Genomic DNA, 13,265 nt, shown 5'->3' with positions numbered 1-13,265 from the left:
CATACATACTAGGAAGGTAATTCCAAAGAAATCTTGGGTAACAGGGAAAAAAAATGCTTCAATTGAGAAATGAAAAAAAAGGTAAAAAATGTTAGAAAGACAGGACCACAGCAATGTAAATCACTTAAGAATGAAATAAGTGGGAAATGCAGGGAAGCCAATCCGAAATGGATACAGGAAAAATGTGAAGAATCCAGAAAAAAAAAGTTCTATGGAAGGACCGACATATTGTGTAGAAAAGTCGAAACATCCTCCCAGGAGGTGAAAAAGCAATCGTGACAATGGGAAACTCACTGTTATATGCAAAGCAGAGAGTGGATAAGTGAAATGAGTGCATTGAAGGCCTCTATGAGGAGGGGTGAAATTGTCTGATGACATAATAGGAACAGAAACTGGAGTCGAAGTGGAAGAGACAGTGGATCCAGTATTAGAGTCAGAATTTAAAAGAGCTTTGGAAGACTTATGATCAAATCAGGCAGAAGGAATTGGTAACAGTCTATCAAAATTTCTAAAATCATTGAGGGAAGTGGCAACCAAATAACTATTCTAGTTGGTGTGTAGAATCTACGAGACTGGAAAAGTACCATCAGACTTTAGAAAAATGTCAACAACTCAATTCCAAAGAGAGCAAGGACATATGAATGCAAGGACTATCACACAAGCAGCTGAACAGCTCATGCATCCGAGCCGTTGACAAGAATGATTTGCAGAATGGAAAAGAAAATTGAAGCTCTGTTAGACGACAATCAGTTTGGCTGTAGGGAAGTTAAAAGCACCTGAGAGGTGCTTGATAATGGAGACAAGACTGAAGAAAACTCAAGACACATTCATAGGGTTTGTTGACCTGGAAAGCATTTGACAATGTAAAATGACACAAGACATTAGAAATTCTGAGATAAATAGGGTATAGGGAATAATGGGTGTTGTGCAATATGTACAAGAACAAAGAGAGGACAGCAAGATTATAAGACCAAGAATGAAGTGCTCTGATTAAAAAGGTGTAAGACAGGGATGCAGTCTTTTGACCCTATGGTTCAATCTGTATGCAGGAGCAGCAATGGTGGAAATGAAAGAAAGATTCAAGAGTGAGATTAAAATTCAGGGTAAAAGGGTTTCAGTGATAAGATTTGCTAATGGCATAACTATCCCTAGTGAAAGTGAAGATTTACATGATATGCTGAATGAAGTGAATAGCTTAGTGAGTACAGAATATGGATTGAGAATAATCAGAGGACAGACAAAGTAATGAGAATTAACAGAAATGTGAATAGCAAGAAACTTAGCATCAAAATTGGTGCTCAAGGAGTACATAAAGTTAAGGAATTCTGCTTCCTTAGAAATAAAGTAACTAAGGAGAACATATAAATGAGACTAGCACAGGCAAGAATGGTATTTCTGGCCAAGAGAAGTCTACTTGTGTCGAACATAGGCCTTAATTTGAGGAAGAAATTACTGAGAATGTATATTTGGCACTTGCCATTATATGGTAGTGAATCATAGGCTGTGGGAAAGATGTAATAGAAGAGAATTGAGCCTTTGAAATGTTGAGCTACAGCAAAATGTTGCAAATTGGGTGGACTGATATGGTAAGAAATAACGGGGTTCTCTGCAGAATCTGTAAAGAAAGGAATATGTGACAAACACTGACAAGAAGAAGGGGCAGTATGTTATGAGGTGTGTTAAGACATCAAGAAATAATGTCCATGGTGCTACAAGGAGCTGTAGTGGGTAAAAACAGAAGAGGCAAACAGAGATTGGAAAACATCCAGGAAATAATTGAGGACGTAGGCTGCAAGTTGCTACTGAGATGAAGAGTTTGGCACAGGAGAGGAATTAGTGGCTTATTGCTTCAAACCAGTCAGAAGACTGATTTCCCAAGGGGGAAAAGTTATTAATATGATTCATCACTTACATCTCATTCTCAGAAAGATGAGAGGCAAACATCTTAACATTTTCATAATCCAGTGAATAGCCAGTAGTGATGTATTCAGCAGGTACACTCAGCTATAAAAGGCTAATTCACCATTGGTACTCAGCATATTGCTGCTGAGAGGTACACATAATTTGCTTGGTGTAAGCATTATTTCCCTAAAAAGCATTATGCTGAGTACCAAGATGTAGCGGGAATTAGTGAAGTTCGGTGGCAGGAGGGACAAGACTTTTGGTCAGGTGAATACAGGATTATAAATACAAAATCAAATAGGGGTAATGCAGGGGTAGGTTTAATAATGAATAAAAAAATAGGAGTGTGGATAAGATACTACAAACTGCATAGTGAACGCATTATTGTGGCCAAGATAGACATGAAGCACACACCTACTACAGTAGTACAAGTTTATATGCCAACTAGCTCTGCAGATGATGAAGAAATTGATAAAATGTATGATGAGATAAAAGAAATCATTCAGGTAGTGAAGGGAGACAAAAATTTAATAGTCATGGGTGACTGGAATTCAAGAGTAGGAAAGGGAGAGAAGGAAACATAGTAGGCGAATATGGATTGGGGGAAAGAAATGGAAGAGGAAGGCGTCTGGTAGAATTTTGCACAGAGCATAACTTAATCATAGCTAACACTTGGTTCAAGAATCATGAAAGAAGGTTGTATACATGGAAGAATCCTGGAGATACTAGAAGGTTTCAGATAGATTATATAATGGTAAGACAGAGATTTAGGAACCAGGTTTTAAATTGTAAGACATTTCCAGGGGCAGATGTGGACTCGGACCACAATCTATTGGTTATGAAATGTAGATTAAAACTGAAGAAAGTGCAAAAAGGTGGGAATTTAAGGAGATGGGACTTGGATAAACTGACTAAGCCAGAGGTTGTACAGAGTTTCAGGGAGAGTGTAAAGGTACAATTAACAGGAATGGGGGAAAGAAGTACAGTAGAAGACGAATGGGTTGCTCTGAGGAATAAAGTAGTGAAGGCAGCAGAGGATCAAGTAGGTAAAAAGACGAGGGTTAGTAGAAATCCTTGAGTAACAGAAGAAATATTGAATTTAACTGATGAAAGGAGAAAATATAAACATGCAGTAAATGAAGCAGGCAAAAAGGAATACAAACATCTCAAAAATGAGATCGACAGGAAGTGCAAAATTTCTAAGCAGGGATGGCTAGAGGACAAATGTAAGGATGTAGAGGCTTATCTCACTAGGGGTAAGATAGATACTGCCTACAGGAAAATTAAAGAGACCTTTGGGGAAAAGAGAACCACTTGTATGAATATCAAGAGCTCAGATGGAAACCCAGTTCTAAGCAAAGAAGGGAAAGCAGAGAGGTGGAAGGAGTATATAGAGGGTCTATACAAGGGTGATGTACTTGAGGACAATATTATGGAAATGGAAGAGGATGTAGATGAAGATGAAATGTGAGATATGATACTGCGTGAAGAGTTTGACAGAGCACTGAAAGACCTGAGTTGAAACAAGGCCCCGGGAGTAGACAACATTCCATTAGAACTACTGACGGCCTTGGGAGAGCCAGTCCTGACAAAACTCTACCATCTGGTGAGCAAGATGTATGAGACAGGCGAAATACCTTCGGACTTCAAGAAGAATATAATAATTCCAATCCCAAAGAAAGCAGGTGTTGACAGATGTGAAAATTACCGAACTATCAGTTTAATAAGTCACAGCTGCAAAATACTGACACGAATTCTTTACAGACGAATGGAAAAACTAGTAGAAGCCGACCTCGGGGAAGATCAGTTTGGATTCCGTAGAAATATTTGAACACGTGAGGCAATACTGACCTTACGACTTATCTTAGAAGAAAGATTAAGGAAAGGCAAACCTACGTTTCTAGCATTTGTAGACTTAGAGAAAGCTTTTGACAATGTTGACTGGAATACTGTCTTTCAAATTCTAAAGGTGGCAGGGGTAAAATACAGGGAGCGAAAGGCTATTTACAATTTGTATAGAAACCAGGTGGCAGTTAAGATTCGAGGGGCATGAAAGGGGAGCAGTGGTTGGGAAGGGAGTGAGACAGGGTTGTAGCCTCTCCCCGATGTTATTCAATCTGTATATTGAGCAAGGAGTAAAGAAAACAAAAGAAAAATTCAGAGTAGCATTAAAAGTCATGGAGAAGAAATAAAAACTTTGAGGTTTGCCGATGACATTGTAATTCTGTCAGAGACAGCAAAGGACTTGGAAGAGCAGTTGAATGGAACAGACAGTGTCTTGAAAGGAGGATAATAAGATGAACATCAACAAAAGCAAAACGAGGATAATGGAATGTAGTCGAATTAAGTCGGGTGATGCTGAGGGAATTAGATTAGGAAATGAGACACATAAAGTAGTAAATGAGTTTTGCTATTTGGGGAGCAAAATAACTGACGATGATCGAAGTAGAGAAGACATAAAATGTAGACTGGCAATGGCAAGGAAAGCATTTTTGAAGAAGAGAAATTTTTTAACATCGAGTATAGATTTGTCATGAAGTCGTTTCTGAAAGTATTTGTATGGGGTCTAGCCATGTATGGAAGTGAAACATCTATGATAAATAGTTTGGACGAGAAGAGTATAGAAGCTTTCAAAATGTAGTGCTACTGAACAATGCTGAAGATTAGATGGATAGATCCATAACTAATGAGGAGGTATTGAATAGAATTGGGGAGAAGAGGAGTTTGTGGCACAACTTGAGAAGAAGAAGGGACCGATTGGTAGGACATGTTCTGAGGCATTAAGGGATCACAAATTTAGCATTGGAGGGCAGCGTGGAGGGTAAAAATTGTTAGAGGGAGACCAAGAAATGAATACACTAAGCAGATTCAGAAGGATGTAGGTTGCCTTAATTACTGGAAGATGAAGAAGCTTGCACAGGATAGGGTAGCATGGAGAGCTGCATCAAACCAGTCTCAGGACTAAAGGCCACAACAACAACAACAAGCATTATTTATTTGACAGACTATTGTGGGAACACATGTTTTTTGTATAAACAAATCATATTTCATACAACTAAACAGAACTGCAAGATAATTTTTGTCTGGCATCTTTTTGGGATCCAGCCCATTTTGGAGCATATAATTCTGCCTTACAGAAAAAGGCAGTCCTTGTATGTCTTGTAGCTGATCATTATGAGAAGTATTCACTACTTGTGAAACTACACATACATATGCCAGTTAATACCATAGATTGTTACTATCCACATGGTTTAGTAAGAAAGTTGAAGTGATTTAAAACTTTATGAAGAAAAATATGATGTAATGGCTGAGTTTAGTATCCAGGCTGTGTAATCAGAATGATCAATGCTTACTAATGAGTCATTTAAACTCATGTGTAAATAAACATTTTCTCATTAATGATCATAATAAAAAAACTAAATGTTTTGTGATATAATTAGTGGACCTTTAAAATTAGGTTGGACAAAAAATAGGTCTTCATAGCTGAGTGGTCAGTGTGGATCACTGTAAAGTGGAGGACTATGGTTTGATTCCTGGTACTGCCAGGGATTTTTCCTGGGTGGGAGGTCTTAAACAGGATGTACCTAGCATTGTGATGTCAAATTGAGGAGCTTGAATGAAAAGTGTCACAAATTCGGCACAAACTCAAATCTGTCTGTGAAGTTTTTGATCATATTGTCTGGATGATGCTGATTCAGTGCCAAAGAAGATTTATTCATTCATTCAATTATGCACATATGGTCCCTAGAACCCATCATGGTGGGGTGCCTTCAAAGATATGAAACAGTGTGGTAATACATTAAAAGGCAGTGGCAGCTGTTGCAGGCTTCTTCTGTAAAGTTTGCTAACAACTAGTACATTGAATAGTTGTCTATATTAGTAGAAAAATAGCTAGTTTCGAAAAAGTCAGTACTCTTCCTGTTACATTACTTGGCTGCTGTTTTTATTATGTCATACAAACTAAACTCCTGTTAGGGAGGACAGCATTTCAGTTTCCCATCCAGCCATTCACATGTAGATTTTCAATTATTTCCCTAAATTATTTAAGGTGAATACTGAGGTGGTTCATTTCAAAGGGAATGGTTGATGTCCTTCTCTGTCCTTTGTGATCAGTGGGATGTTAAATGATGATCTTCCTTCATTGAAGCCTTCCTTTACATCCTACTAAGTTTTCATGTGACTTTATTGATTTCAAAAAAAACATCAGATATCTTGTACTGGAAAAGTGAATGTTAATGTGAGTAGTAGTACTAACCAGAATTTACATTTTCAAGACCAAATTTTCTGATGAATTAAAGTGGATAAAGAGACTTTTATTTATTTTTGAATATCTGTGGATTTCAAATTTCTTGCCTGATGACTGCTGGAAACTTGTTAACAACTTTTGCAGCAAAATGTATGATTCCATTCAGTACCTGAGAGAGGAATGTAGAGTTTATATAAAAATTATTTTTGTTTGTACGATTAAGTTATGAGTCCCATAATTCATCCAAAATTCAGTTACATTAGTGATCTCAATTGCCATTAGAGAGTAAACATATTGGCATGTGAGTTCCAAGTCCTTTTGTAAGATGCTAGGTTATTGACTTTACTCAGTATCCTTACTGACCAATTCTACATCTACATACACACTGTAGACCACTGTGAAGTGGTACTTCCACTTCTACCATGTATTAGGATCACATCCTGCTCCATTTGAATATGTAGTGTGAGAAGAATTCTGTAAACGCCTCTGAGCGCACTGTAATTAATATAATCTTGTCATTGCAATTGTGTAGGAACAAATCTTAGGGAGCTGTTTATATTCATAGATGTGTTAGTTGGTTTTCTAGTATTTCTGTGTTGCTTCTGTAAAATAAATAATTATTTGATCTTAGCTGAAATGCTCTTGATGATTATAATACACGAAAGTACCGTATTTACTCGAATCTAAGCCGCACTTTTTTTCCGGTTTTTGTAATCCAAAAAACCGCCTGCAAATTAAGCGGACGTTCTGAAATATGTTAGTAGGTGCCGCTACAAGTAACTTCTGCCGTCGAATATATGTAGCGCTACACAGGCATGCTTTGTAGGCACAAAGATAAATACTGGCGCCAAAACCTCTGTGTCAGTAAATAAATTTAAAAAAAGGTGGAAGACGAGCTTTTTTCTCCGCCCTGAATTTCGACCATTGCATTTTCATACAGTATCCAACGAAGTAAATACAAATTCCGTATTGTTCATCTTCGAGTGTAGCAGCTTTTCAATGTACTACAAAAATCCGACTGGCAAGACTGTTTGCGATGTTTGTCAATATGGCCAGTTCTACTTTCTGAATTTTTTCCTACCTGTGAGAAGAGATGGCTGCTAATTGGAACTTTAATGAATTGTGAATCGTATGCAGTATTCTCTTCACCATAAGAATAATACGAATATAAACATTTTGCCATGTATTCTTTCGTGTTTGCTGCTATCTCATTTAAATCCTGTCTGCCTGATAAACTACAAAACTAGAGTGAGACAACAGCAAACGCGGAAGAATAGACATATCATGTCATGTTTATATTCGTATTATTCTTATGCCTAATAGTGATACAGTCAGAAATGAAGCACGGCAATTGACTAGATCTTCAAATCTAAGATGACTCTAATTTCTGTGCAGAAAGTAATGTACTAAAGAAAAATTTTCGCTAAACTCTCGTTCAGAACATCGTCTATCATACACAGTTTATTATTTGGTTCTTGTTGATCATTATCAAAGAAAGCAGCAGTATAAATAACAACAAATAGCAGTCTCTTGCCATTGTTTCGCTAATGAGACGATTCCTCTCTTTTTTTTAATTTTAAGCAGCGATAGCGCGCACAAAAGCAAGCCATGCCGCGAGCGGCGACAGGTCATGCACACTCATTATCAGAATGCGACAAACAATGCATGACACAGTACAGTAATGCATTTTCAGCCTAGAGTGACGTAAACACCTATAACAAAGAGAACGGCACTTATCAGATCAAAGAAAAATAAGCAATCAATTCAAACCAGACGAAGCACGTGAAAAACGAAGGGTACCCGTATAAACACGGACGGAGCGCCTGACGCATAGCAATGGCTACCTGGTAAAGCTTAACTGTTAAGCTTACGACTCAAACCAAACTACTGTAGCTGTATCGTCATTCATTCGACCTAAATTGTGTCTCATATTACAATGGACCAACTTTGTTTCGATTTGCAGGTGCGGCCTAAAACTTTTCTCTCTCCTTGAATTTCGAGTCTCAAATTTCAGGTGCGGCTTAGATTCGGGAAATTTTTTTTCCTTGATTTCGAGTCTCATTTTTCAGGTGCGGCTTAGATTTGAGTAAATACAGTATTGAGAAAAGCATACATTTTACCTGCAGGTCATCATGCTCTGAGAGATTTCGTAGTGCGAAACAGGCAGAACCAAGACTGTTGGCTAAGTTTTCACCTGATGGTACCACATCAGTTGATACATGTGGTTTCGTAGGAATTCACACAATTTTCTTTCTTTTATCTCTACTTCTGGTACCTGTAAACTTTTGCTGTGACCTAATTGTACATCTGTTCCACTATGCTCCTCTCCCTGTCTGGTATGGATGTATTTGTGCTTGTTATCTTAGTACTTGTATCTTCTTCAAACATCACAGTTTTTGAAGAATCCTCCAATATCTGTGGTAAATTATTTATGAAAGTCTAGAACTGGAATTAGTGATGTACCAGAACTTGTGTGATGCCTTATTTATTGCTTTTGCAGTCTGAATCAATTTTATTCTTGTGGTGCAACCTGTTAAGATGTCCCCCTGTTTGATACTGAGATTTGACACCATCCATGCAAGGGGCATGCTTTGAACACTATAACATCTTAGTTCCCTTCTAAAATCTTGTGATCTACACAGTCAAAGGCCTTGGTAATGTTGCAAAAAATGGCAAGAGTATAAGTGTTCTATTCTTTCAGAACTGAATTTGAGAGATCATATTATGTTTTATCAGTAGAGAAAGTGTCACAGATTTTCTTTGAACCCCATTCATGAGATTGCTGTCAATCTTCAAGTATGTAGAATTGTTCAGTAAGCTCTAAACCTTCTGTTAATGCCATAACTTGATCATAAAACAACGGCATTAATTTTATTAACTGGAAGGAATACTATATGACGATATTCACGAGGAATAAATAGACTGGCCTATTCATCACTGGAAATGTAGCTCTATTGTTTCCAGGTTTGTATGATGGCATGCTGCGGGCTTCACAACTTGTATTTTCAAACAATTTAAAGGAAAGTTGTCAAACAGTTCTTTCAGTAACTTATGATCACTCATTGATGGTGCTTTTTATGCAGACACTTCTCTCTCTCTCTCTCTCTCTCTCTCTCTCTCTCTCTCTCTCTCTAAGAAAGCGTCATTTACCCCATAAGTATTAATGTAATGTCATATACCCCGTAAGTATTAATGTAGTGTTACTGGAGCTCTTATCCATCAACTTGAGAGGGGGAAAAAATTGAAGACTGGAAGTGAGAAACACAGAAAGTGCCAAAACTGGACAGTGTCAGATTTTACATGGAAACCATTGTACATGCCAAGGCAAATAACATGGAAAAGTTTGGAAGTATCACAAAGGCTTCCTTTTGTTCACAAGACATCCGACAGATGTAGGAAACTGGATGTTCCACTGGCAGTGGCACGGTGAATGCTCATGTGCCATGTGCCTAAAGGCAGTGATTGTTGTAACCTGTGTCTGATGTGAGCTCCTACCATTGTAGTACTTTGAATATTATGTATTTGTTTTGATAATGTTTATTGCTATAAAGGAGAGGAAAGGAAAGGTTGCTAACTTAAAAAGAAACTCAGATCTAAGAATTCATGGAAGCCCACACTCAGCATACAAAGAGATAGCTGTTTCTCCCCCACATGATGTAAGTTCAAACCATATGTACTGTGATGTTATGCATTGCATAATAAAATATCTGTAAGGAATATTACTAATTATGTTTCATTATTACTATTGCAATTGTCATTGTCATACAGAAAACAGAGAGCCCCCTGTTTGTGCTGTTCTACCAACTCTCTTAAGAGCAACAGGATACATTCTTAATCGGGTGCATTCAAGTAACATCTGTTGCCAGAAGACATCATGGTACAAATAATAAGCCCTATGAGAGCAGAAGGCAAGAGCCAGCAAGCATTACATAATACCTAATGGTTCAGGAGGAGGCATGCAAGTATGTAATAAAATGTTCTCAGATATTTTTGGATTTCCTTCCTGATGGCTACAGACTCTTCAAGATAAACTTTAAAGGGGGGAACAACTTACGACGACTGTAGAGAACACATTGTAAGTGCGCATGTTCATAAAACAAAGTTCAGCAATGAAGACGTGAATCAAGTCAAAGCACACATTAATAGCTTTCCCAGAGAAGGAAGTCACTATGGCAGAAGAAAGTCAATTAAAGAATATTTTATCCTGGATGTAAACATAAGATGGCTGTATGCTTCCATTAAAGAAAAACCTGTCACTTCTTCAGTGACTTACAAATATTGTTCCACCATCTTCAAGAAATTCTTCAGCAAAGTTTCCTTCTGCAAACAAAGAAATGACACATGAACTACGTGATAAGCTGAGTATGCAGGCAGAAATTCTGTGAAGTCTGCAAAACTTGATCATGAAAACACCGAGAAAGCTCAGGACTTTATGAAAACCAACTTTACAAATTCACAGATGTCTTTAAGTGAAACATGCACTGTGTCCATAGATTTGCAACAAGTTCTGTTACACCTACGCTAACACACAGCAGTGCGTTTTACTCATGACTGCTCTCACATTATAACTTGGGAATACATGCTGATTCAAGCAAATCATTCATGTGCATGTGGCATGTAGCTGGTCGAGGATGTAATGAAGTGGCCTCACCTTTATTAAACGTTGTGGCTTTGGGATACACACAAAAAAATATGTGTGATAACTGTGTTAGACAGAACTAAAATTGTATGATGATGATGATGATGATGATGATGATGATGATGATGATGGCTTTAATGTTGTTTGCTTCAGAAGGTATCTTTGAGAGTGTTGAAATCAAGTTCTGGCGTAGTTACGTGCCTTCCAATTGAGAATTTGCATTATAGAGAAAAGGAAAAAGAATGTTAACTGCATGGTGCCTGAACAATTGAAAAACATTATAACCACAGCTAGAATAAAGAAACCTTTTAGGGTGATCAACATGGGTCTGATTTCATGGATCTGGGTTCCTTGGCTAATACACACCAGCTAATTAAAAATAACAATAGTTACAGTAATTTGTTTCACTTCAGACAAGGAAGGCAAGCTTCTAATCAAAAATCATTTTGATAAAGCAGACTGGACTGAGTTCCCTATTTTCAAAAGGGACAAAATGTCAATGATCTGCCATCCTGAGGAAATGTTCCCCAACTTCCACTGTCAGGCAGATTAAGTGAAAAGAAAAAAGACCTTCTTACTATGATTCCATTTCTTGATGTGAAGTATAGAGTGTTTTATGAATCTTTATGTAAGTGGTATAAGAACTTCAGTGGGCATTCAGCATTTCCTGGGCTAAGAAGCAAGGCACATTCTGTCTTACAGAAATGTTAAGTCTTACAGGAGTTAGTGCTCAATACTGTACGTTCCTTTTTAAAATGTGTTTGGGTGAAGTGTTGAAATGGATGCCTAATACCAGAATTTATATTTCATTAAATACAAATGGTTTTTTAAATTTTCTAACTTACCTGCCCGATTAAGGGATCTGACATTCCACACTCCGATCCGTAGAATGCCAGTTTTCTTTCTCCTGATAACGACGTCCTCGAGTAGTCCCCGCCCGGAGATCCGAATGGGGGACTATTTTACCTCCGGAATATTTTACCCAAGAGGACGCCATCATCATTTAATCATACAGTAAAGCTGCATGTCCTCGGGAAAAATTAGCTTCCATAAGGTTTTTTTCTCTCATTTTCCTAAATATTTAGTTTTGGCACATTCATCGTTTTCTACTTCCAGTCTTCAGTTCTGGCTGTCAGAGGAGACATGTGGTTAAACTTGATTTTCTGGATTCTTCATGTATCCAGTCAAATTTGGCCCACATTTGAAGTCAGTGTTATGTAGTCCTTATTCCTGCACTGATCCATTGCTAAACTGTTTCTTTATATGGAGAGCATCTCTCATTACCCATTCAAGGGTTTGTTTACCAATCAGGATTTTCTGTTATTGTATTAATTGGAGAACAATGTTATTGTTGTGTGGAATGTAGCAAATAGACTAAACTTAAAGAATGGATCAAGGGAAAAATGAAAATTTGTCATAGTGTCTTTGATCTCAAGGTTTTATGACTTAACTAAATCATCTTTATATCTTGTCTTGTCTTTGTTTCATATATTTCTTGCAAACAAACTTATTTCTTATTTTTTTTGTTTCAGCTCATCTCTTCATTGTGCCTTGGTCATCTGTTATATGCTGGGGATTTCTTTCTGTCACCTTCTTTTATGCAACAGGGCATCAACCAGCATTCAGTACAATACAGTGGAATGCTGCATTTGTAGGCACTAATGGCCAATTATCAAACCATATCATTCCAGGCTTATTGATTGTTATCAACACGTTCACCTCACATTTAATATTTGGCCTTATGCTGCCACTACTGTTGATAGCACCTTTTACTCTTCTCGTAATGTTGCCCAAATTTGTTGCTGCAAAAAATTTGAAAGAAGATACAAACCAAGGAGAACTTATACTTCTAGAGAAGAAAAATATGATGTACCAGGAGCTCTTCAGTCTGAGCGTCAGATACATAATGTTCCATGGCATTAGGGTAGGTTCATTCTTCATTCTGCTGAAACTTCACAGACTTGTTATGTAATTGATTTTTATGTCATTACTTCAATTTGACCATGTAAGACCACGTGGGCTTTCAGTAATAGATGATGATATGTATTTGTGCAGAGGGCAATGGATGTAGGTTTACAGATTTTCAGCAACGTTAAAAAGTGAGATATGCATATGAATGGACCAGTGAGATGCAAAATGAGAGAGAACTACTAATATTGGTCTAAATAGAATTTTGGGATTCTGCTTTTCCAGACATAAAAGAGTGATAACTATTATACCCTCCCCCCATGAACCATGGACCTTGCCGTTGGTGGGGAGGCTTGCGTGCCTCAGCGATACAGATGGCTGTACCGTAGGTGCAACCACAATGGAGGGGTATCTGTTGAGAGGCCAGACAAACATGTGGTTCCTCAAGAGGGGCAGCAGCCTTTTCAGTAGTTGCAAGGGCAACAGTCTGGATGATTGACTGATCTGGCCTTGTAACATTAACCAAAACGGCCTTCCGGTGCTGGTACTGCGAACAGCTGAAAGCAAGGG

At 37.7% G+C, this 13,265-nt stretch overlaps 1 protein-coding gene across 2 annotated transcripts in view; it reads left to right on the top strand.

Annotated features, from left to right (window-relative positions):
* LOC124799280 (GPI ethanolamine phosphate transferase 3) overlaps positions 1 to 13,265 on the top strand; it is a 103,139-nt gene that overhangs the window by 72,083 nt on the left and 17,791 nt on the right. Inside the window, exon 4 of one of the 2 annotated variants that reach the window (XM_047262856.1) lies at positions 12,320 to 12,711. The exons of the other annotated variant lie outside the window; for it this stretch is intronic. Within the exon in view, the coding sequence (XP_047118812.1) occupies positions 12,320 to 12,711 (392 nt within the window). The remainder of the gene's footprint in view (positions 1 to 12,319; positions 12,712 to 13,265) is intronic. 2 annotated transcript variants of the gene reach the window in all.

Source organism: Schistocerca piceifrons, chromosome 5 (assembly GCF_021461385.2).
Source record: "Schistocerca piceifrons isolate TAMUIC-IGC-003096 chromosome 5, iqSchPice1.1, whole genome shotgun sequence".
In the NCBI taxonomy this organism is placed as follows: domain Eukaryota; kingdom Metazoa; phylum Arthropoda; class Insecta; order Orthoptera; family Acrididae; genus Schistocerca; species Schistocerca piceifrons.
This window is presented reverse-complemented; position numbering and strand designations above follow the sequence as displayed.